The 27,006-nt window shown below is 37.0% G+C and overlaps 1 protein-coding gene across 7 annotated transcripts in view; it reads right to left on the reverse strand.

The window, feature by feature from the left end:
• Nucleotides 1–27,006, reverse strand: part of TBC1D5 (TBC1 domain family member 5) — a 313,036-nt gene that overhangs the window by 94,927 nt on the left and 191,103 nt on the right. For all 7 annotated transcript variants that reach the window (XM_085051059.1, XM_085051056.1, XM_085051058.1 and 4 more), the window contains one exon: nt 26,438–26,610. In XM_085051059.1, the coding sequence (XP_084907185.1) occupies nt 26,438–26,610 (173 nt within the window). The remainder of the gene's footprint in view (nt 1–26,437; nt 26,611–27,006) is intronic.

Below are 27,006 nucleotides of genomic sequence, written 5' to 3' on the forward strand. Positions count from 1 at the left end.
ATACTGATGCCTGAAATTCTGACAGATCAGATGAGGCCATAATAATTTCTCCTTGGTCAAAGTTGCTGTCTGCTAAAGCTATATGCTAGGCAGAAGCTCTTTCCTAGGAAGAGATTTTGGCATGTGCAGCAAAGCAATGTGGGATAGGGGAAGTGAGAGTTTGGGCTGTCCTGAGAGCTGGATGAACACTCACTGCCACACGTGTTTGCCACTTGCCATTTGGGCACCCCAAGGACAAGTGTCACAGCACCACATACTTTAAACAACTCTCGTGTCCCAGCTATAGCCAATGCTGCAGACAGTGGAGGATGTTTCTTTTCCATTTCTATCTTATTTAGACAGGGTTAAGTATTTTCAGGAACTTTCTACTGAGTATATGTGGATTTGTGGTTATTTCTGGCACTGCAAATTTGGCTGGAAGCTCTAGATCAAATTTTTGTCAGCTAATTCACTGTTTTATATTAACTTGTTTTTATATATGGACCAAAACCAGTGACAATGAAAAATACGACAGGTTTTACAGCTGTCTTACTCAAACAGGTGCTTAATTTCAGAAATGAAAAAAATTACTTTTAATTATTTGCTTTTTGCCAACCAGAAGCATTCCTCCAGCACAGAATTCAAGTTTTGGTATGCTTCTCAGAAATTTCAGGGTAAAAATGTGGCACTAAAAATTCCTCTCTGACCCTCTGGCAGAAACTGTTGCACACTTCTACATTTGAAATAATACGTATCTTAAAAGGACACAAATTTCAATTCTGTTGACCTCTTTATACTTTGATCTGTTTCCTTAAAAATGCATTTTAACTTCCTTCTGAGAAGAAAATATTTTTCTCAACATCTGACCTTCCAATACTGTCAACTGGGACCTGACATCCCAGTTCTCTGGTATTTCCTATGAGTGGCAAATGCAGATGGGGAAAGCATCAGTCTGATGGGGTAGAGGTGAAGGAGGCATTTCCATGAATGCAGGTAGGCTCTTCTGCAGGCTGCTCCCTGGCTTTCAGAGAAATGGAGATGTGGGCAAAGATGTGATCAGATACAGGATAAATGATCCCTAAGAGGAGGTATGAAAAGGAAGGGCTGGTGGCTAGCTGTGTCTAAAGGCTAATTTATCTCACCATACTCTTCCATGGTCCAGTATAATGAAGACACAAGTACCTGGAGGATAAGAAGCTAGAAATGTAGCTGGTGTTGCATCTGGGCTAGTGGAGCCAAATGATTTGCCTGTTAAACCATGGCAGTCCCTCTGGAAACTGCCAGAGGGACTGAAATATTCCCTTCAGCCTGTGGGAAGAGAGCAGTTTTCTAAAACAGATCACACTGGTTTGTGATAACATCAACAACTTCTTGAGGCACATCCTGACTGAATCATTGCTTATGGTTGTTTGGGATGTAGGAGGTATTTTATTTGAAGGTAATGATGCCATTGAGCATTTAGTTGGCTGTGGCAGGTAGAATGCATACTTTGAGGAGGTGGCATCTATCTCTGCCAGTTGAACCATGCTGTGAAAACACTTGCCAGTGATTATTATAAACTTTCTTACTGTTTTGGATGGTATTCCACAATCTTAGATATGTGATCCTGTGCCTGTTTTTGAAAGGTCACTGTACAGGATACCAATCATTTATGGAGTTTGCTTTCATACAGAACTGACATGGTCTCCAAAGGATCTGTTCACAGAGAGTTTTGCAAGCTTTTGACATCCAAACCAGCCTGACTCAGCAACAGCTCTGATTTGGACAAGAGACACTGAAAATGGAGGCTATCCTTGCAGCATTATCTAACTTTTTAATTTTTTTCTGTTAGAAGCTCGAAGTCTGAGGTTTATACACAGAGGTTCAAAGAGGTTAATACCCTAAGACCTCATTTGTACGTCAGGGAAACAACTTGTACTACAAAAATGATCAGAGCAATCAGATTCAAATTCCCTGTTAAATTGTCTGCAGAAAATTATCTTCAGAAAATGCACATCATCTCAGACTTCAGCTTGGCTTTGTGAGAATTTGTGGAGTCTTGGGAGCTCATTTTGATTCTGTCCAATCAGTAGTAATAAACAACTTTTTTAACCCAGCATCAACTTTAGGAAAGCACTTGGTGAGGACAGTAAGAACTACAGTATGGAGAATAAAAGAACTGAAAGCACATCCATCTTTTGAAAGCAAATGTAACCTACAGGATGAGGCACCAATTTAGGAATTGGGAAGCACAGCCATAGGCAAATTATTGTCCCATATAATTATCCTCTCTTTATGGAAGATAAGCATAATAACTTTCATGATGTTATGCATTAAAACCTTATCAGAGAAATTCTTATATTAAAAAGCAGTATTTTACTATTGTGATAAAACAATTGTGAATAATCTTATCATGAATACCATAACATATAAAATGATGGAGTTTTCACACATCAAACCCAAAGGCTGAGATTCACCCACATGAAGGACATTCTTTACTTAGCATGATCTAAAATTACTGAGGGTAATACCTATTTATCAGTTATCCTATCAGTATTAGAAAACAACAAAATGGCACAATTTTTGATTTAATGTGTCTGTCAGAGATACAAATTTTACACGCACATGTCAGGAAAGGAACAAGCTGAATACCTGATGTAAAGAGGCTGCACAGTATAAGACACAATTGTACTGACAGGCCGTTAGAAGGCTAACTGTCAAATGTACAGATTTTATTTTAGAGAGACTAACAAGTCTGGAAATAAAAAAATAAGTTAAAAAAACAAGACACCACTTTTATGGCACATTGTACATTCTCTCAGCCTTGTACTTCAAAATCTGTGAAGTGCTCCTCTAGTATGCCTAGTGAAAACCACCTCACCACTTGACTTCTCTACTAACAAACCTCTATTCCACAGGTATCACACACTTTTCAGGTTCACTGGCTGACGATGACTGAACTTCCACTGAAATTACTAATTTATCACCACTGCCTTGAAAGTAGACATCCTGCTACACAAAGGGACAAATCAAACTTTGAAATGATTTTATAAACTTCTTCTAAAGCAGTCGGAATTTACAGAAAGCAAAACAGTGCACACAATTTTTGAGGTTTTTGACGTTATGCCCCTAGTATAACCTTTTGACTCAATTCCCTTCTATTTAATGTTGATAAATGTGAGTATTAAAACTCAAAGGCATCAAACTGATTGCTGTCAGTTGTGCCATTGCACAGATTTATGCACAATTATTAATTATGTCAAATGCAGATTTACTGAGACAGTAAGTAAACTATTAATGGCAAGGATATAGGTGACTTGGGTGCTAATAAACTTGTGTATCACGGATGATTAAAATGTAGAGCGGAAGGAGGATGACTATGTTGGCACAATATGTTCCATTGCTATTAGCAATTTTGTGCTTATTGATGATGATGCACCTGTGACTGGTGTAGCTGCAATCATGACATATGTTTCTGTGAACTGAGGCCAGAGGAAGTGTTTTAACCAAGAAGGTACCAGGCAAATAGCCTCAACCTGTTCTACAAATTGGGCAAAGTACAGGTTCAATGAGCTAGCAGAGGCTCTAGCTGATATAGACACTAAATTTGTGGAGCTTAATAACTTCTTTATTGTCTAGTTATAACATGGAGTTTCACTACCATGCCAAACTGCTCCAGCATAATTCATTCACGGCAAAGAAGAATGATGCTTCAAAGAGAAAATCTGAAGTTACACAGTTAAACTCAGGAAATGCACACACCTGATTCCTGTCACATTGTGAAATCCTAGTTCTGCATGTATATCTCTTTAGCTCTGATTTCTATAAAAAATATGCATAATTTTAATGTTAATTTCTATTAAAATATGCATCACAAAACATAGCAGATGCATGCAGACAATTAACATATTGTATTAACTTCTGCATTTTTTATTCTTTATTGAATCCTCTGTACTGCATTAACTTTATTTTGCATTTTCTTTGTTTTCCTTTCACTACCATAAAACCAATTTGGTTTTACTAATGTTATTCTAAATGCTTTCAATTGGATCAATTCACTTATCATTGGGGTTAAGAACTGAGGAGGGGTCATCATGAACCTTAGCTGCCGAAGTCAATTTTCTGCTAGACTGAATCAAAAGAGCAACACCGCATCTGTTTGTATTGTTCTGTATCGGTAAACGAAACTTTCCCTTTTTTTTTGCCACAAAAGCTTGGTATTTGCAAAAGCTGTAAGACTGTGGAGACCATAATCTAAAATCATGAGAGCCACAATTTTTATGACTACAATCTTCTTTTCCTGGTGTTCAGGCAGTGGTTTTGGGGTGGATTGCGCTGCATGCGTTCTGATGAGACATTTACAATCTCCTTTATGCAAATTACCCCAGCAGCTGTTTAAGAGCTGTGGTTGTCAGACCAGCAAGGAGAATGTGATTTGGTATGTCACAAATGGGGCAGGGCTTTATTAGGCTGTGCTACAAAGTTTTAGCAGATGCCTCAGCACAGATTCAGTGTGATCTTGTAACCCCATTATAACTTTATTGCCTATGGAAAAGAAAACACAAAAAGCTACCAAATACTGTGGGGATTCTCAGAAATAAGCACTTCACACTGCCTATTTCTGAATTAAGTGCAAATAATAAATGTAGTCTTATCATTTAGAGTGGAAAAACTGCAGTTTTCCCCAAAGACATCCATAGGCAGCTGAAGGGAGTTTTCCAGGGGAAAAAAACAGTAATACCTTTTAAGACTAAGAAAAAATTTTACAAATAACCAATGAAGACTGTTTTTTGTCTTTAAAAATGACTCATCAATAAGCAAATACTACCATTTACACATAAAAACATTAGGAGCCTTTGATAAAACTGCCCATTGAAAATGCTGTGTCTAGATTAACACTGGACATCCCACGGTCAGGAGAGAGATTAAAAGATCCACAGAGGATTCTTTTAGGCTTGAAAGACAGACACATCTCCTTTACTTGACTTCCCTGTGATTATCAGTTAATGTGTTACAGGTTTGCTTTTATTAAGATTCACCTTGAACTGATGTTTCTTGCTCTTATGCTTGTCATCACACAGCTCCAGAATCTTGCTTCTACAACAGGTAGCAAGAATTACATCCCCCTTAAAACTTTCTGGTATTCAATATGTAAGTTTGAGGCCACTTTGGATCATTTTGCTCTTGACAACATTGCTCAACTTTAACTCATTCCCTGTATTATTCCATATTTATTCCGTCACACACTTATATTGACCAAATATTGACCTTCTCAATTTCTGTTTGACAAATGATGATGATACGAATTTTTTTTTTAGTATAGCTAACCAAAAATATATATGGTATTTCAGGTGAGGTGTTACTATTACCCGTACAATAGCACTGACATTTTCTTATCTCTTCTTGAAACACAGGTAACCTGACAGCATTTGTCTTTTACAGCAGCTCACCAATTTGGTGGCTCCAAGACATTTTTCATTTTCATCCTTTTATCAAATTTTTTTGTTAAGTAAACAACACAGTCCCTTTTTCCCTCTGCTCTATCAGCCTGTATTTTAACAGTTATGCCTCATCTGGCTGGGTGGACAGACATCACTAATATTGCCACCTAGTGACAATTTATAACATAAAACTGTATTTGGAGGGCAAACTATTTTTGAGGATTTTAGCCCCTTCAAAAATTTCTCAGAATATTCCAGTCTTCATTGTTTAAAATGCCAGTAAGTTCCAAATTCTAAGTCCTCAGAAGAGTAATGTGACCAGTCCTCATTTGAGTCTTTCAAGGACTGAGTACTGGTAGAATTTGATTCTTACACAAATACAAAAATAAAATACTTTCAGAACATAAATACATTTAACCATTTAGTGGTGTCTGTAAATATCACTACAGTTGCCCGCTATTCATCTAATGAATAGCAGCTTTCCTTTAAAGTTTGAGTTAAGAACCAAAGAGTTTAAAGGGAATGACGGAGTGAAGGAACAGTGAAAACAGTTGTTTGTAACAGAAGTTGAATTTTGACCTCAATTACATTATTTGCTATGGCAAATATTACAACGTATGGCAGGCATAATAAAAATCTTTCCAGCTGCCACCTGCAAATGCTACAGTGGTTGTCTATATACTGAGGGAATTAAGCAAATGATAAAATTTTGTAACAACAATTTTAAGAGAAACCACAATGCTGTAAATGTTACCCTTAATGTATCTGTGTTGCTTAGGAGAATACACTACTTTCTTTCTTTCAGGATTGAAGGTCCATGCTCTGAAAATACAACCTTCAAAAGTCAACTGAAATGTAAAGTAAAAAAACCCAAACAAACTTGAATCCACTTTGTGTGTGTGCAAACTTACAGTGCAGTACTCCTAATACCTGGTTGCCAAGCAAACACATTCGATCACAGTGGTGTTTGACTTCAGAACATTGACCACTCAGAAGAATTACTAACACAAATACTGTGATTAAACAATTTTTCTGAATGTAGTTATTTTACAAGGAAACTAGCAGTAACTGTCCCAAAGGACTTCCTAACAGTATGATTAAACTCTGTAAAATGCAAGAGAGTTTCACCTTTTCATCTGAGAAAGCTGATCAGAATAAACTTACATTTGCTCAAAACTGTGTGAGGATACAAAAGATCTACTAAATCTCCCCTAGAAATTACAACTTAAGCATTTTCTTTCCCTCAAAGACAACTTTCTCCCACTCCTCTTGTACAATAACCTCTTCAATTATTTCACTGATCCCCTAGAAAAGCTGTCTTCCCAGTTACACTCAAATTCTTGAATGGCTTGTGCCAGCTTTATACTGAGGGTTTCTATTACTAATTTAGGATATGTCTGAATAGAAACTGCCCACGTTTTTCTGGGAATACATTCATAATGATTTTTCTTGTTCAACATTTGTCTGAACTTGGTGTGTTATCTTTGTAAATATGGAAAAGTAGAAAGAACTACCATCTTGAAATGACCATTATAATGAAATGCTGTAGGTAGCTTTGAAACCCACTCTATGGGATTCCCAAATCAGTTTTCTGGCTTCCCAAACAGAGTTGCTTTCTCCTATGCAACATCTCGCTGCCTGGAAGCAATGGAACTGGTTGCACACTCTTTTAAGTACATATTTCAACCTGACAAAAAATATCAGGCTTTTTTCAAGCCTAGTTCAGTAAAGGCAGCCTCTTCTTCATTCACACTGATACCCTCTACTCACTCTCTCCTCATACACGCACCTACCAGCAGCTCTGCCATCCTTCTACCCTTGCTTCTTTAGTAAGAGTTGCCTCTTTTGTGTCTTCTGTCATTTGGAATATTCTCTTCTACTCTGAGACCTAGCAACTTGGCTCTGTCCACACATCACGCTCCGTCCTGTCTTCTTTTTGTCTTTTTTTGAAAATACCAACTTACTGTCAGCTTGAAAACCAGCCTGGGAAGACAGATGGCCAGATATACATCACAAAAGTGAACCAGAGTCAAATCCAAACTTTTGTTAAAATGATGAGTGAGGAAGAAGTCAGGTGGTTTGAAATACTTTCACCAGCTTATGTTAGAAAGAGTCTGCTTGAACGGGGAAGGAAAGCAGACCAGCCCTGCTCTGCACTATTAAAGGTTCTGGAAAGACAGTGTTCCTTAGGCTCCTAACACTAGACATCCCACTGCTTCCCTGCCAACCTCTGCTGAGGTCTGGCACTGCCTGGAGCACAAGCAGATCTGGTGGCTACCATCAGTCACAAGTGGCTGGATGAGGAGCTGCTGGCAGTCCAGCTGCATTGGCTCCATCAACACCAAGAGCACTGGAACAGCAATTGCTGTGGTGCTGTTTCTTTGTGGACAGGTGGTTTTTGTCACTGAGAAGGCCAGAAGGTCAGGGAAGGAAGAGCAGCAGGGATGCATTCCCAAATAGAAATGTGCATGTTGTCCTTCCCAACACTGGCAGGGACTTTCAGCTGCAGACTGCCAATCTCTGGAATTTCTCAGGTTCTTCTCTAAAGGTCCATTTTGGCTTTATGAGTTAATTATGTCAGGAGAAGTCATTTCAACTCACGTGCCTTTAGGAGTAATTATATATTTAAATGATTAAACAAATCAGGAAGAAAACACATCTACTGCAGAATGAAAGCAGTTATCATTGAAATTCTTTTTTATATTTTTCTATTTGTATCACAAGTTGTTTGTAAATAACTTGCTCATTTTAGATATGTAAGGAGTTCTGCCATGCCCTGCAAAATAAATTAGACTTTATTGGTGCCCGGGTATTTCATAACTTCTATTTATTTGCTGCAAGAGTGGAGAATTAAGATAGAGTAGTTTATTTCACCAAAAGACTGACAAATGGCTCATTAGACACTTACGGAGCTGAAGCTAATTGTACGATTTTTTGTTGTATTAATTGTCACTGCCTGCTTAGCTGGCTAACATTGGTCATCAATACAGGACTATTTCCTTTCAATCTCCAAGAGATATGGGGAAATAAAAAAGAATTTTAAGATAAATAGAACAGTATTTATTTCCTAATATAAACAAAAATACTATTTGGATTGGAGGAGCATGAGGGAGGAGTAAGAGAGGATTAATGTGCTGGCTGTTCCCCACTGGGGCCACCAATAACAATCAATCCCAAACAGCAGTCACCTCACATCATCTAACAGCTTGAATCGTCGATATTCAAAGATTCTCTCCCCCCTTTTTTTTGTTCAGATTAAATATCATTTACATTGCATCCTTTTTTTTTAATTTCGTCAGAGACATAAGGTCAGAATTGATTGAATATGTACTACCTGCATATAATGATTTCCAGTTTTTCACAATCATGTGCTAATGCTGCACAGTAATGGCCTATGGATGAAGAGACAGATGTACTACCAGTCATTCGCTACACATTTGCATTAACAAATCATCATTTAATTGAAGCCCATCCAACAAGTTTATGCTACTTAAATAAAGTTCCTTTCCATAAAAGATGCTGCAATGACACATGGTTGTTAACTGCAAGGTAAATAAAAAGTAGTATTTATTTTCTTGTCACTGGTTTAGGTAAGTATTAAAACGTACACTTATTAATTTGTATTTTGCTCAGAAATAAACCACCTGACATCTAACATAGCAATCCAAGCTAGTACTACTATGAGACGAGATAATTCACTTTTAGAAATAATCGTTTTGTAACACCACAATTTCATGCTTTACAGATTTTTATTTCCCCCCAAAATATATAATAGAACATAGTTTATATGAAGGCTATACATGAGTTGTGTGTTAATACTTTTAGGCAAGCTCTAATAATACAAACCTCAAACCCTGCTGCTATCAACATGGGCTACAATTTTTTTTATGTCTCATTGTTGACTACAAACATTGGCACCACACTTAGAAACCTAGTTGCCTCCCTCTACAATTTAGATATTACTGCTTTCTTTTTAATACTGTCTAGGGAACAATTCAGGTAGGTTGTGATGCCCCTACATGTTTCAGATATAGAAAACCACTATCTATTCATTTCTCCTTTCAGAACATGTTGCAAAATATTAAAATCTGAGAAGAAAGCATGTCATAAAATGAGGAACCTATAAAACCAATTTTCTCTCCTTCTAGAGATGGTTTAACAGTACTTTCAGCATATTCAGTTCATGGTACATTTTTGCATCTGCAAAGCAGAAGAAAGGTATTTTGATACTGTCTGTTAAACTGACAAACAGTACTTCGAAGCTAACATGCTAGGACAAGGAGATATATTTTTAATTGTGTTTTTGGCTTAAATCTACATTTTCTAGAAACCACAATCTTTTAGGATGAAAGCACTGTATAAATGAAAGATGGTATTAGTAATAATAGTTGACATCTTTTACTATGCTGGTATTGGCTTACATCTGAATACATCATTGAAATATTTTTTTTACCTAAATACAAAAATAATCATCTATTTCCCTTTGCTGATGATACACTGAAAATAAAATATTTATTAAAAAAAAGAAAAAAAAAGAAGAATCTTAGGAAAACTAGAAAATTCATTCCGAGAGTGGGAGAAAGCAGTCTTTTTCTAACCAGAGAAAACAGAATTTAAAGATGAACAGACACACTTTCCTTCCCTTCAGGAATATGCAGGGATGTGAGGAGACAAGGGAGTCTCCAGGTCGACCTTTTGTTGTTGTTGTTACTGATGACAGAAAACATACTAAAAATTTCACCATACCAAGATTGAAACTACAATGTGGAACTCAGAAATATATCTAACAGCACACTGCAGCATACAAGAAGAGATAAAAACTAAGATTTATTTCCTCAGACAAGAAACAGTGTATAAAAGCTACAAAATGCAATCCCATACAAAATAAACAGACATACAAAAAAACCCTACTGTGATTTGCCTGCATGTTCTCCAAGCTTTTTTATATGCTAACTCAGAACAGTAATTACAGATCTTGCAAGTTGACTTCTGTTTTCCAGAACTATGAGTTGTACGTAAAACATGCCTTTTCATCGAAACAATTACAATTAATCAAAACAGTGAAAGCTAATACCACTCAAGTCCAACCTACTGCTGTGCCCAGCAATATATCAAACTGTCTGTTGTCAAACATACTAAACAAACTTCAACAGAATGTTTTCACTACAAATAAGAGAAAACATGCTTGCTAAGTATTTTTTAGTCAAACTGCAACCTCAGTAATCCATTCTGTCACTGGATTTTAATTTGCAGTAGTCAATCACAGTCTCAGACAGATCCGTATTTGACTACAGAGAGGTAACTCACTGGGACTAACAAATGAGTACCTGCAAATGACTACTATAGCCCCAAATTTGTCTAGGGATTTGTTATCTGTGTACTCAGGTTTGTTCTTTTTCACCATCAACTTTTTTCAACATGAGATTTTGAAGTGAAAAGAAAGACGAAAAATGAAGAAAAACTATGTACTACTTTTTACTGTTACTGTCCTAGAAACATACCAGCTTAACAGTACTGTATTTTCTTCACTGTTTACATTAATTTAAACTATTTACTAGTGTTTCTTGAAATCTTCATTACAAAGAAGCAGCTACTTCAGAATTTGTTCATAAATTAACAAAAGCCTATCTCCACAAACTCAAATTCATATTAAACACACATCTCATCCATGACATATTATAAATAGTCAACAAAAATAGATATATTTACACTTCTCATGGCACCTCCCCTGCCCTACCTAGGAGTCATAACTATTTTCTTAATAAAGAAATATGGCATTTGGTATCTGACAGAAAAAAAACCTGTTTACTAGTGAAGTCAGTCTTTTTTGCAATTGGTAATCAATGGAGAAACTGAAGTTTTATATAAAAGAACAGATACAGAGGACAGGAATATTGGAGTTTAACAAACAGATCAGGCCTTTATTACCAGCAAGCTCCATTATGGATTTGTGAGCTTTGTAAGCCAAGCTCCCCCAAGTGTAATTAAATTTTTATTTATAATGTGTTTGTGACTGTTAACTTCATGTTGCCTCTGCTTGTTCCCCCCCACAAATCCAATGTGAAATAGTATTCTGCGTTTACTGCTGCAGAGAGCGGTGCTTTATTCAGTTGCTGATTTCATCTCTAGCCTTATAAGAGATGAGAAGTACAAATAAACATATTGTATATTATTTATACACAAACACCCATGTCTTTAAGCATAGATATATACATACACACTCCTGCATGCAGACGCTCTAAGCCAAAACTGAGGACAAAAGAAGTACGTGTCAGTTAAAATTGCACACATGTGAGCAAGCATCACTTTTTTCCCTACCAAGAGCACTATTTATCACATATTTATATCGTGGAGAGACAGGAAAGCTTCAGTAAGACAGGGCGATGCAGCACTGCAGAGTACATTTTATGCCGCAAGCCATGTCTGAGATTAGTGTAAATGTACCAGGAAAAGGTTCTAAACTCCAACAAAGCTGGCATCCACGCTTAATTTTTTTGTTCATTTATGAGGAGGACTTCATGAAAAAGCCCTCTGACTCCAAGAATGTATTTTTTATTTTTCGCATTAACTCTATTCCTGCTTTCATTCAGGTATTACCCTCCGGTACCAATACTCATATAAAAAAAAAAAGAAGCTTAATATAAGTAACCACAGGAGGATCTCTTCTCCCCTTGAAAAACTGCAAATAAAGATGTCAGCTATTGAGTATATTTGTGGCGTCTCCAGCAGCTGCTGTTAAATACCAGCTGGTCTAGCTGATTAAAATTACCTCCGAGTTGGTATTATAAAGATGCCTGGGCAGCGTTGCTGTATTAATGGATTATTGAGTGAGCGATGAAAACCTTGGCCAGCTGATGCGTTTTATTACAGATAGGCTTTATGATGTGTAATCACTGTAATTTTTATAACTAGAGGAAACAGGAAAAAAAGAAGAACCTTCTTTCTCCCCTTACTCATAGCGAAATCAGTTGAACCAGATTTTTTTTTTGCCATTCTGTTACTTAGGAGTTAGCTAAATAATTTGGGGTTTAACAGTTTCTGCATATATAAGACTTTATCCCCACCTACACATACACAAAGAATGAGAAACTGTGTTCAAGGCTATTTGTGTTTACCTATTTTACATATGCTTAGGTTTACACAGTGGATATTTATTTCATCCTTTGACTACCAGGCGAGTGTTGCAACTGGCCATATGAGATAAACCCTTGTGAATTATTTAATGACTGAGCTACACTGCAAACACACCTCATATTCTCCAGGTTCAGCAATTCAGGTGGTGAGGGCTTATGTCTGGTCTCTCCATCTCCTCCCTCCCACATTCTCCTCCCTTTCCAGCAAAACCTTCACACAGTATGTCATTTAACCATCTCTCAAACTTTCTTCCTCTTTACTAACCACATATTTACCACGTTGTCTTGTCTTCTGATGGTAGTTTAGTTTGCTACCAAACTAAATGTGCTAATTATGAAAACTTTGTAACTGTTACAAGTTTTTGAGATTTTATAAAAAATAAGTGACTGGGTACTTGGAAGATTCAGATATATGAAATATTTTACTACAGATGACTTCTCTTGTGAGGTGCTTCAGCATTCAAGCCAAATGCCATTTACTGAAAGCATCACAAGAGAAAATACTGCAATTTTTTCAGGAATGGACACACACCAAAAGCCAGCTAATGATACCTGAAATTTTTCAGTGGAATGGGAACTGCTGAAATGTAAAAAAAAAGAAGACTAAAATTAAAAAAAGGTCTTAAGCTCTTAAAGCTTTCTTAAGGAAATGTAGCATTGCTTGTTTTTTCCACAGTAGATAATTAACTCTTCCACAAAGTTTAGAAAACAATTCTCTATAGCGTTCATAAAGAAATACAAGTTACAGAATTTCATAGGAAGGGCCCTATAAAATATAGCTGGGTATTATTTTAGCCCATAAATTATAAAGACAAATTTTTGATAGCTGCCACTACATCATATACATTCACCTCCAACCTCTATTGAGGATTTTTTACTCAGGCTGGCAGAGTTTATGTGAAGTTCTGCAGACAGATGATTTAAACCATTTCCTAGAAGAAAACGATGCTCTAAGTCCAATATTTAATAGATCCAAAGCTAATTTAGATCAAAGATGGATCAAAAGATAGGTTAAAGCTAATTTAATTAAGAAGTTTGATAAATGCAAGGATTTTACAATGGAACTGTTTTTTTAATTAAAGGTGAGCCTTAGAAAGAAATTTTGGTCCATCCAAGACTAAAATCACCTAGGTGCTCTTCTTCTTTCTTCATACTAGTAGGATCTAAGCTGTACTATGATACAAATGTGTGTTTCCAAGTCCAACAGCTGATAATCTGAATATGTGATATACATCTCAGATGAATCACTTGGCTGTTCTGAAACACTTTTTGCACTGCCACGACTACCCATTGAAATAGTGATACTAGTTGTCTGCAAATGGATGAAGAAAAGCATGTTTCACCAGGTAGATATGCTGTAGATAAAAAAAAGGGCCTTTCCACTCTAATTTAACCTGTTTTTTATAGAATTGTGTTATCACTGAGGTTGGAAAAGACCTCTAAGATTGTCAAGTCCAAACTAGCACTGCCGAGTCCAACATGAAACCACATCCCTAAGTGGCACACAGACACCTCTTTTAAATACCTCTAGGGACAGCAATCCCACCACTCCCCTGGGCAGCCCGTTTCAATGTTTGACAACCCTTCCCATGCAGAAAGGTTTTGCAACACAGAATGTTCTCTCTGCAGAACATTTGAGCAGGGCTAAGGTAGACTGGGCAAAGCCATCAGGACCGGCCAAGGAGGAATGTGTAGGGTGCAACTAGAGCAAGCTGTGAAGCACACAGTGAGAGCCATGGCAGTGTGAAGCAGCTCGGCTCCGGGCCGTGCCAAGCGCAGAGCAGAGCCGCAGCCGGCTGCTCACAGGGGCTTTGCCTGCTGCACCTGCCGAGCCTCCATCTACAGCTGCAGCCCGAGCGGCTCCTGCCGCAGGAAACTCCTGCAGAAGGGAGGTGCTCTCTCACATTTGTTCCTGTAAGAGACTAAAATGAAATAATAAAATAGCAATGGTTTTGGCTTGGCAAAATGCCCACCGTTCCTATTTTCTCAAACCATGTGACTTTCATCCCTCTGCTGGGAGCCAACTGTGGGTCTGCAGCTTGTGGCCACGAGTGAAAAACAACCCAGAGACCAGCTGTGTGTCCCAACTATTTTCTGTTTTTTCCTGTGGTGCATTCCATACACCACTCTAAAAGCATTTACCCCTTGGACACAGCTCAGGTGGGCTTTGCTGGGGCACTGGCCAGGCCGTGGCTGCTGTTTCCTAAGGAAAATGCTGGCACTCCATGCCTTGCCCCAGCACTGGGATGGGGTTCACATGGTGTCTGCAGAGTCACTGGGACTCCAGCCCAGTTTGCCAAGTAGATGGGGGAATTCAGCTTCTCTGAGCTCTCCAGCTGGCTATTTTTCATGCATTTAGTAAACTCCCAGCTTGAGCAACCCTCACAAAAGGAAAAAAAACGCTCACAAACCCACCCTTAATCTGCAGGGCTGCGAGGCTTTGTGGCTATTTCTAGGCAGAGGAATGTTTATCATAGAGCATGGAGAGGTGTCTCTCTTGGATCTAACCATGGATGGGAAAAAAGCACCTCAGTGAAGAGGAAGACAGAGTTATCATTATGGTTGAGACACAGTGCTAATATGAAATACTCTGAGTTTCTCACAGAAGGACTACTCCAAGTAACATTTATATCACTGTCACCAATGGGGATCCACACCAAGATGGACAACTTGAAGCACTGAAAAAGTAAATTACTCCATCTGAGAAGGAAAAATTAAAGGAAGGCAATTCTCTGAAAGCTAAAATTATTATAATATGTTAAACAAGTATCTTTGCATTTGTGGTAAATACATATACATTGATAAGCTCTGAATTAATGGTCAATTTAACACGCATGCTAAATTCTACGCAAAACAAGATTCTTAATTCACTTGGGTTAATAAACATAAAATTCTGATAATTACAGATACAATAATGTCATATGAGCACTTTAAACATATGCTGTGGGAATTAAATCCTGGCTATTCCTGCCCACCAAGGACCAGTTTTTAATCTTCGATGCATGATATGTAGTAATGGATTTTACGAGTTGACTTTTTTAAATTTGATGATCAGGTTAATGAAATTCATAATGATATTTTTCACACCAAGTTCAAAATAGTAGTTAACTCCTTGGCAGAGGAATTCAGATTGGACATGTAATGGATGTACCAGCAACTGCTGATGTGAAAGGATTAATCATCATTTTAGACTTTTATTAAATTAGATAAAATGGGATAGGCATGAATCAGAATATATAGCAATTAATCACTGGACTTTATTGAGTCTTTTAAAAATCTTATTTGCTCCTGAGTTGACAACTAATCTAGGCCATTCTGTACCAGTTTGACAAACTCTCCAGATAATGACTGTGACTAGAACATTATCAATAACCTCATTTAGCAAAAAATATTTATTCTCTATGTAAACTAATTTTTTTGAACATTTGTGGGTGCTAACAGTACCCATCTTAGTCACAACATAGCAATTCAGCTACTGAAATCTTTTGCTTTCATAAATTTGGTTGTTTTTTTTAAATTTAGGTAATGGATAGACCAGAGTGTACAGAAGACCAAAGTTTTTGGTATATCCAACAAGCACTTAATATAAACTGTTACAGCTATATACACACTGGAATTGCTAGAAAATCAAAATTACTAAACTTTTGAAGTTTATTTATTGATCACTGAGAACCACCCCAGTTAAATTACCATAAACCTCAACATCACAACAACTACTAATCCAGCTAATAGGAATTAAGGGAGATGGAAGATACATAATAAGCATCTGGGGGATATGGAATTTATCCCATGAGTGTAGTAAAGAGCTCATAATTTAAGAGTGCCAAAACCCAAGTGCATCATGAAGGTCTTTCCTCACAAGTGACATTAATTGCATATCCCACAGATGCTTATTACATATTCTATTTATACCTCTGAGAAGAAAAATATTCGTTTAAAGTTTAAAGGTTTAGTACTGCTTAAACACAATGTAACACAGCTGTCTCATGATGTCACAGAGAATATCAAAGGCTGCAGCACAGAGTCATAATGTAAGAAATAGTTTAGACAGAAGATAAATCACGGAATGTATTTCAGCATGAGAGCCCCAGAGCTCAGCTCAGATGTACATTAAAGCAGGATGTATAACTAAGTACTTCAGCTAGATTTGGGATTACACTATTAAAAAGGTTTTTCTGATTACAGTTATTGAAATAAGAAAAAGGATAATTAAATCAATTTCAATTCTTTTAAACAATATTTCAATAAGTAGCATGTTGAGCCATTAATAGTAATAGAAGAATTGCTAAGGTAAAATGTGCCATTATCTTTTCTGCTGCTCAGTCTATACAAATATAACTCAGTCATCATTAACATTTCTAGATATTAAGCGCATTGTTATGTTGCAAATTTTCTGTGAGAATTGTGTTCTTCTGTTGACATTATTCTTTTTTGATTTCTCTCATAGATAAGTAAGACAATGAGAATTCTCTCATTCAAGATGTCCCATGTACTTCTAGTTAACTGTTTTTGCATTAGTAAAAAAACTCCCCAAAACTGCTATTACCGACTTTGTGTGTCATTTCTACATCTACTTGTTAGAAATAGAATAAACTGCAAGGCCCAAGCTCAGACTCTAACAGCTCACCCAACATTCACTGATGTATGCTTTATACAACTAAAGACTTTATTTAGATGTGTGGAATCTTGATTTAAACACTGCAATGATATTTCATAACATACAACATGTTGCACAGTTCTGCTGCTACACTACACATGTGGGTATGTGTATAGATTTATCCAAAGTATGGAAATATTTTTTACTAACTTCTCCACTTCTGTTAATAAAACCCTGGTAGCATTATTGGTAGGAGTAACAGCAATCAGAAGCTGTGGGAGTTTCATTATCTTGTATTTTCTGCATTATATTATATTGTGAACTTAAAAAGCAGAAAAGACGAAATTTCTTTTCTCTCTCCCCTTATACCAAGAGCAAAAGCCATTGCTTCTGTGGCATTCAAAGATTATTGTATTGGACACTTTTTCAGACAAAAAAATTATATAAAAGGTAATTAAAGGAAGTATGCTAACCATGGTCCTAATTTCAAATAAGGTGATAAGAAATAAAGAAAAGCAGATCATTGAAAGTGACAGTATAAAGGTCTATGAACGGCAATGCTCTCTCATGAACTTCTCAAGCTGATGTTACATTGGGTGATGCCATTTTGCTTCTCTGAAATTTGGGAAGAATTGCTATTCCACTGTCAATACTTTCCATTGTGAGTAAAAAAAGTCTAGGTGCATCCACTGCCTTTTTTCCTTAGAAATAGTGCTATCTGGAAATTCAAGGAAGCTGTCACTGGCAGTCAATACCAAGCTGCAAATGCTATGTTAAGAGTGTTTTCAGAGGAAGAATATAGAAGAGCAGCACCCTTGGCTTTCTGTAAAGATTCAAGCATGACTCATTCATTGATTTAGAAATATGTATTGAAAACCAGCTCCTACTCTTGTCTGCTTTTGTTCTTTTTCACTAGACAATTCTATTTTGCAATGCTGTGCACAGATTTTCTCTTCTTGCCAAAATCTGTGGAGCCTTCCTGCTAAGTTATGTAGCTTAACCCTTTAGGGCCTCTTGATAGTACATTCAGTACGAGGTGTTATGAAATATTCTCCCCATTTTTACAACATTAGTTTGGCAAAATAATTCTATTCTTAGAAATGTCTCTCAAACATCATTTCTCATGCTTTACCTAGACTAAAATATAGTGAATTCATACAATATGCAAAAGTTACACAAAATTGTGCACCCTAATTAACAGCTCTACTCTTGAGCAACCTATTCCTGTGACCTGTGCTAATGGATTTTATTCTTCGGATATGGATGGCTTGCTTTAATATTTCATAGGATACTTTTAAAAATTCTTGCTCAAAACCACATCAGAACCAGAAAAGATACTCAAGGCATGCACCTATTTGAAACAAGATTTTTTTTTTATTGATGAAGCTTCTATGACTCTAACAAGATGTTGGAAAGAGGTTCACAAGGTCATGGAGAACTACGATCCAGCTCAGCCATTTTAAAAATTAGGACAGACTGTTGCATTATTTTCAGGGCAGGATCTTTTACTCTTGCATGACTTTGACACTGTCTTCCATCTTTCCAACTCATGAATTCCCAATAAAACAACTGCAAGAAAAAATTCAGAACGTATAAGGGAAATTATACAGGTTGTCTAAAGGATTCCCCACCTTTTCTACCTCCCCCGCCCAAACCCGTCACCTCAGTCTGTAACATCTGCTTAGACTGAAGGGCAGGGGGAGCATTGTCCAGAGAGGTAGAAATGGCTACCCAAGAACTAATCTTGGTATCTGAAGTGGAAGCAGAGTGACTTGACTACCTGGTGAATTATTACTTTGGTGGGGAGAACCCAAAAAGGAAGTATTCTTCCCAATGCTGACACTACCCTGCCTTTCATTTTCCCAATTAACTGCATTCTACTGGGCAATCAGACGCTTTTAGAGAAAATGCAGACTGGCCGTATTCCTGCAGAATTACTATTTCACTAATTTTCAGCAACATTTTCATTAGTGATGAATTGTGGTTTCAGGATATAATTTTCTGCTAAAATGAAGAACTCAGATGGAAATGACCCTGAAGAGCCAGATGATTAACAAGTCCTCCTAGGCCAAGGGAGACTCAGACTAAAGACTGTGCTATCTCTACGTTGACATCCCACACCTTAAGGCAGTTCACTAACTATTGCTTTTTTCTCAAATCCAATACCTTGTCATCCTTCTCCCCCCCTATAAAAATCCAAAATGGCCTAGTTTGTTCTGACTTGGAATAATGACTAAGTATTAAAAACTTAGGTTTTTTTAAAATGAGATTTACCTCTGCTTCCAACAGGCCAACATTATGCATATAAGTATTTCATGCTAATCTGTTTAAAGATTTCAAACAAAATTTTCTTATCTGCATTACCCACTAGATCCCAGTTGCGCATAACTTCCAAATTTAACAACTTAAGCGTTAAATAGTGTTTACTATCTCTTGCTATTGCTCTTGTTAGATTCTAGCAGAGGGTCCTCTTTGTGTGGCTCCTTTTTAATTGTATCAAGATGATGGGAAAGATTTCGAGGGTGAACAACTGTTTGTATTAGTCTTCAGACTGCTTTTGGATATGGACTTTTATTTTAAGGACTGATGACAGGATGATCTTTCCCTGCTGCATGGTGCACATGGTTCTCTCCAGTACTTCCTTATCATTTCTAAAGTTATGTCTTCACAGGAAAATTAAGGACTTGCCAGTCACATGTGATTGCTTGCCCATACTAACATGATTCATACAGACTCAGTAAGAATAAGCAGTGAGAATGAAGTACAGTTAACCAAAACAAGAATTATCCACAGGACTGGATTCTACAGGAAATGTCTTGGTTACTAGCAAATGCTTAAGTCCAAAGTGCTGTATTTTGCCTCCTAACATCATGTCAGCATGGGCATATTAGCACAGTTTCATTTTTCAGGCATATGCTGAGATAATTACTTTCTGCAACAGTTACTTGACCTACTTACTGCCTTTTTTGCACCAATTTCCAAGATGTTTTCTAGACTAAGTTCCACCTTATTGAAAGAAACAAAATGATGCACTAAATTAAACAGTACCTGGATAACCTGAACAGCTGATGTGATTCAAGTATAAAGGAAGCCATGGGGAAGTAAATACTTGATTTATGGCACCTTAAATTCCTTACTGGAGTAGAACTTCTCCATACATTGTTCTGCTTTTACAGTCAACAGCTACTGTCTATGTAAGTAAAAAAAAACCCAAAACAACAAAACCCCCCCAAAAAAAGCCAGAAAGAAAAAAACCCAAAAAACCAAAGACAGCCTTCCAAACTTCCTCTGTATTCCTACTAAATTCATCACAGGTTTAAGGAGATACTAACTCTATTCAAATCCAGTGGTCTCTAAGCCTATTTATGTTTAATGCTACCAGTTTGGTTTTTTTGTTTAGGGTACGTGACAAAAGTCAAAATGGATGCTTCCTTGCTCATTCCCTTCCCAGATAAAGATAACTCCCAGTACTTCATATGGGAAGCACATCACCTGCATCAAGGAGCAACAAAATGACAAATCTGCATTCCATCCTCACAGACATCCAGTACTACTCATTATCATCTCAGCACATAATTATGCAGCAGGAGAGTAAAACTCTGACAAACACTTTTGACACCTCAACCAATCCTTCATTCTGTTTACAGAGTGGTCTTTTACATTATTTACATGTTAAAATCTTAAAGTCAGAGGCAAGACTAAAATACTGTTTGTGACAGTTGGGGAAAAGGATAAAATCACAAGTTCATCATACTCTAATTATCAACCTAATACACAACAAGAAGCAGCACAAAATTAAATATATATTTTTTTCAGTCAATGAACTAGAAAGCTTTTTGAGGAACTCAACAACAAGGAACAAACATCTATCATTTAAGAACATGAAACGGTGAGTAGTCTCACTTCAAAACAGAAGAAAAGCAGCTTTTAGAGTTAAGCAGGATCTGCTTGCTGCCTGAGGTAAGATACCTACCCTGATCTTCAAGAATTGTCATTTATTGGCAGAGAGGAAGTAATTTGAATTAGTAAACCATCACAGTACAACTGGTATGTCAGCAGTAGATGAGGCAATCCCTGTCTCCACTAAAATACATGGTAGCTTTCTGAAGTAGCTTCAGATGTGTTTCTCTCTGCCGCCTAACTTAGAAAGGTTTCCTCTTACAGTACTTTTTTCACTATGCAAGATACAATTCATAGTAACATCCCCAAAAGCTTTATCTAAAAATCCAGTGGACTGTATCTTGTAATTTGTGGGACCAGCAGTGGACAGTAACCTTTCTTAGAAAGGCCTGGTCATCTGGCATTAAGTCCTCAACAAGCCCTCTACTGACAGACAAGCTGGGATTTACAGTCCATTAAAATCTGTTTTATATATAATGCTTTGTTTAATTCAAACAGAAAATAAGTACTGGAAACCAACAGCAATTTCAGATACTAAGTTTGTGATTAATTTGGGCCTGGACATTCAAATGAGAATTACTGCTTTGTTCAGAAAGACTTCGTATTTGCTTATTCTTACCCATTGCTAGATACTCACTGCCAGATACTTGCCTTTTAATAGCAAGGCCAGGTTTTGGTGGTTCCTCTACTACGTGCACAATAGCTCAAAGTTGCTTTCATTGTAATTGCTGTCCAATTGATTGATGACACTGGATTAAAAGCTACAGAGGAAATGTAATGGGTTTGGACCATGTCATATATTATCTCATTTTCTTTTGGTGAAGTGTGAGAATCCAAAATAAACTCAGGCACCCTGGATGATCAGAAAAGTTCTCCTTAGCAGACTGATCTTTGATCTACTTTTACTGTAGATCATAAGGATTTCTTATTCTGATAACTAGAGTTTTTTTTTTTTTTTCAGATACAATGAGTATGATTTATGCTCCTTTACTACACAGGTAAAATCCTTTAAATTCTCCCTCCAGAGACCAATCTGATTACGCAAAAGAATACTGCCTGGTACCATAATGGCATGGGTGAGAAACTAAAACAGGTGGATGCCCCACAGCAGTGCTCATAGCAAAGCAACTAAGAATAGTGATAGAGGAACAGCACATCTGCTGTTGACTTTACCGAAACATAACCTTTCCAATGCTATCTTCAAACCCACACTCGTGCCTAGTTTGCCCTGCAACTTAGCTTGCACCCTTCTCTTTTGTTTTTAATTTCTTTGCTTCCTGCAATAGGCTTCCTTCTGAAGTGCCATGGTGGTCCCAGCCTACAGGGCTGGGAGATGCAGAGGGCAGCATCTCTCTGATTGATGGTCGCAGAGCAGGGCAGCAGCAGGAGGCAGAGCCGTTGCCGCTGAATGTTCTGAGAAGGCCATTTCTGTACTGAGCTAAAGCCACCATGAAATATTTATGCTTGCTTCTGCATGTGCTTTATTGTCTGCTGGATATGTGCTTAGCAAGAGTTTGCTTTATCAGTATAATACTGCCATCAGTGTTATGATGCAGAAGCTGGTGAGTTTATGCAAACATTTGATTTTTGTTCTTAAATAAAGCTTTTTATCCTTATGCCTTGTCATTATCTTTCTGTGTATTATTTCTATACAACTGTATCATATATATTTACATGATCTGGCTGTACTTACTGCAAGCAGTTCCATGAGAAATTCATTTGGTGCAATATAATTCACCCTCAGTACATAAAATAAAGCAGTAATAATGATATTATGTGGGACCTTTCCAACTCATCCATCTTTTCAGTGAGATGTAAAAGAAATTGCCTACTACAAATTCCTTTAAATGGAAGAAAATGTCCTAAAATACAGGTATATGAAGACTTTCCTCAAACCCTGTCCTTTCTCAAGCTGAGAGCACAACCTGTTTAATTTGTCCCTGCAAACACTGACCACTGCAGAAAATGCAGTATCGTTTTGCAATAATTATTTTGTACGTTAACACGAATTAGATATAAGGGTCAAAGAAATTAACATCAGAGTACCATTTAATCTAGGACATTAATCATTGTTAACTCATCTAATTTTAGAATTAAACTGAATATTCAATCTGTCAACCCTTCGGAGTATCCAATCTTTCTGTTTAATCCTAGCAATTTTTTCTTTTTATTTAGAGAAAAGTTTATTATCAGGAAGCATGTCACTGAACTGTTAATGTAATCAATTCTCTTTTCTTTTCAAACCATTCTTGTACTTGACTTTACAAAGTACAAAATTAGATATGATTAGGTAATTATTATACTTTGGTTAGACTATTCACACTACTACCACGAGTATGAAACAATGTTATTCTGCAAAACATTATCTTGGAGTCCAGGCTAGACACATGGCAAAGAAAGAAGACTGAGGAATGATAAGGCACAAACCCTTTATCTCTGTATTGCTGGTTCAATTTCAGCTGATATTAATAGCAGCTGAATAATTATCACAGGGACAAGCAGTGGCTGACTGCAAGTGAATGAAAGTGCAGTCTCAAAAATTCCAGATACAGAAATTCCTGTGCTAAGGCTGCTTCTCTCTGTGACACCAACTTGAACTTCCAGAGCACAGAAGTGTGGCATAGCCAGGACCTGAATATAACTTGCTGTACCTAACTGAGCCCTCTTCCCAATCAGCCATGGAATGAGACAGCCAGGGAATGTGAAGTCTGTTCACTGCTGTGCTCTGGAAGAGAAGGCAATCCATTGCTTTGAGCTAAAACTTCAAAACTGGTCAGCAACCAAAATTAATGAGTCGTGCCACATGTACCGAAATGCCTGTTAAATTTGATCTTGCAAGCACGTAGGCATGATTTCAGGAAGTGTATATTACATTTTATTGTAAAGGACAGTTTCTGAACATGGAAATGCACAACCAGCTGGGGTACCTGACGTCTCAACAGAACAATTTTTCCTGGTGTTTGAGAAATAAAAAGAAGCATTTAAGAACATCGAAGGATGGAATCAACAGTAGGAAAATGCAAAGAATAGTTTCTGCCTTGCCCCAGAAGGTTATAGAAGGATGCAAAGTATAAAATGCTGTATTTTAAAAGAAGTGAACTTTATAACTTGTACAGGTTAGGGTAGACTGGTACTAAATACAGGCCTTTCATGTTGATCCTGTTCTCCAGGAATGCCATAATATCTTTTGAGCAAAGTTCCCAGACTTCCTTCTGCCATTTGTATATTTTTTGAGTGGTATCAAGGTTGACAGATGAATATTTATTGCTGGTAAATCTTCAGCAAAACAATAAACTTCAACAAAAAACTCAGATGAATTCTGCACTTTGGTTAGGTTAAGCAATTATTAATAAACTATGTTGTTTAAGAAATGCTGTTTCTAGTTCAAAAATGTTAAATACAGGAAAAGATACAGCATCTCAGACTGTCAGCTGGCTCACTACTAGAAATTACTTCTCTGAAGAGTTCAGACATCATTAAAGGTGAGAATAATACAACACAGTCATTCTCCTTTCCCTTTCTTTCTCTCCTGTCCTCTATATTAAATCAGAAATCAGAGAAGGATATGACCTCACAGGTAACCTACTTTCCTCTTCTGCCAGTGCAGACTCTGTCTGTATGATACCACCCATTTCTGAGAGCCTTTCAAAGTCTGTTTTTAAAATATTCTGATGGTTTTTCCTTGGTTAATTTTGATATATTATTTTACAGTCTAACAGCACCCTGTTAGTAAGGTTTCCCTGATAGTCAGCCTGAAGCTCTCTCTCATAATTCATTCTCTTAACTGTAAATTTCTTTATTCAGATTCAGTTCTATTTATGCCACACCAGACTGCATCATTCTTCTGTTATTATAATATTATGTTTAGAGCTAAAGTATAATTTTTTCTTTCAATTATTTTTCTTACTGAAAGGCAAAATCTTAAACTGACGTGAATACCTACATTACAAATTATTTTTGCCCCAAAATATCTGTTTGCAAATTTCTGAAGTTTAACTTATTTTATTCTCTCTTTGTTTTCATAAGTCTTCATAAATGAAACAATGTATTTTTATTTTCCTTGATATTTATACAGCTTACTTATTCATTACTATCCCTGAAGTTTATTAAGGATGCTTGCTTTCTTTTCCAGACTAGTGAAGATATTAAGAAAATACACTGTGCAAAAAATACTATAATAGGACAATCTGTCCTCTTTGTACTTTTAATACCTTGAGTGTACTTGCCTTATTTTTCCTCCCCATGTAACTCATACCTATAAAATGTATTTAAGTAAGTTTTGTAGAATTACATTTATCTTCCTAATGTAAGTTATTAATAGGTAGTTCAACTCTTCTCTTGAGAGTGTATTATGTTGCAGCATTTTTTCATTTTATAGTAACATCAAATTAGACTTAAGTGTTAAGCATTGCAGTTATGGTCTGACATTTACACAGTCACCTTTTCCTACCCTTTCTCTATTTTCTATTGAGTTGTTATAATCCACAATTACATTTGGAAATTCACACCTATAAATTATTTTTTTTTATTTCAGGCAAAGCCAATCTTACTTTAAATCACTACCAAAAAAAAAAAATTAAAAAAGTGTCATTTTTTTCTGTCCCTGTGACTGCACATATGGCTTGCCAACTCCTTAAGGAATGATCAAAATGAATCAAATGTCTAGAATTCCAGACAATGAAGGCAAGATTCTTCTTCAAAACCACAGTCTATTCACCACTGCTCATGGTTCACACAAATTGCACTCTGTGTTGACCCAGACTGACTACAGCAGCTATAAAAGGTTTGAATTCAATGCTGCACAAACACATGGATAAGGCCACATCCAAAGTCACACCCCTGGAAAGGGGGAGATACAATACACAACCAGCTGACTGGGTATGAAACAGCTTCATGGAAAAGGGAATACCTGGGCAGATTCTGTACACAGACAATTTATTATACCCATCCCTTTACTTTTAACATGCCACTCCCCTCCCCCTCTCCTACCAGCACCCAAAACCCCATAACATAATAGGGGTACATTAAACTGATACACTGATATTAAACTGGTGATAAAATTAAGTAAATAAACCAGTCAATGCTAATAGTTTTTTGTGCCCTATTATCGCATGTGTTCCTATAGGAAAATTCCAAGGAGACTCTGTCCTTGATTCATTAAGTACAGGAATCTTCATCAGGGTGTCTAATATGTACCTGAATGGACATTACCTGCACTGGAAATGCCACTGTCACAACTACAACAGTAGGTGGCCTTTACTGGAATGCTACAAAACAAATTAAGTTCTAAGAGAGAAGTCCTCTTTAGTCCCATTCCTCTAATCCAAAATTTAAGGGAAAAAATTTCCTAATATAGTGAATCAAAACCCCCAAAGAATTAAATTAAATAATGCTTTGCAAACACTTACAGTCCATAAATCTGTGGAGCGATTTCCAGTCGATTCAAATGCATGTATAGCTCAATATCATGTTTCTTCAGCAGATGATCCTGAATTTGATTTACTTTTGCTACAATAGCAATAGAGGGCCCCATGTCCTGTGGCCTTGCAAAGGGCATAGGTGTTATCATCACATCTTTCTCCTGCAGAGACAGACAGCAGTGTGAAAAAAAGACCAACCCAGGAATCCTGATTGTCTAAAGGGACTGTGTACAGGCGAGTCATTTGTTGTAAACACTGGCTTCCAAATAAACACAGCAATAGCTCATTTCTTTTCCAGCAGAAGAAGAATCTCAAGTATCCACTTCTGCGGAAGGTACTGTGGGATTCCCCTTCCCAGGAGTGCCAAGGAGTGCCCGTCATTCTGCACATCAATTTTTACGTGCACGCTTTACTTTTCATGCTCTGACAAAGTGTTGACAGCTTTATTTTAGCTTTAATATCAGCCGTCTGAGTCAGTCCAGAATAAAGCAGATGAATGGTAACTCAGTAGAGAATATATGCCCTCAGAGGACAATAAATTGCATACCAAATAGGAA

Source organism: Lichenostomus cassidix, chromosome 2 (assembly GCF_008360975.1).
Source record: "Lichenostomus cassidix isolate B80296 chromosome 2, HeHo_3.0, whole genome shotgun sequence".
Taxonomy (NCBI): Eukaryota; Metazoa; Chordata; class Aves; order Passeriformes; family Meliphagidae; genus Lichenostomus; species Lichenostomus cassidix.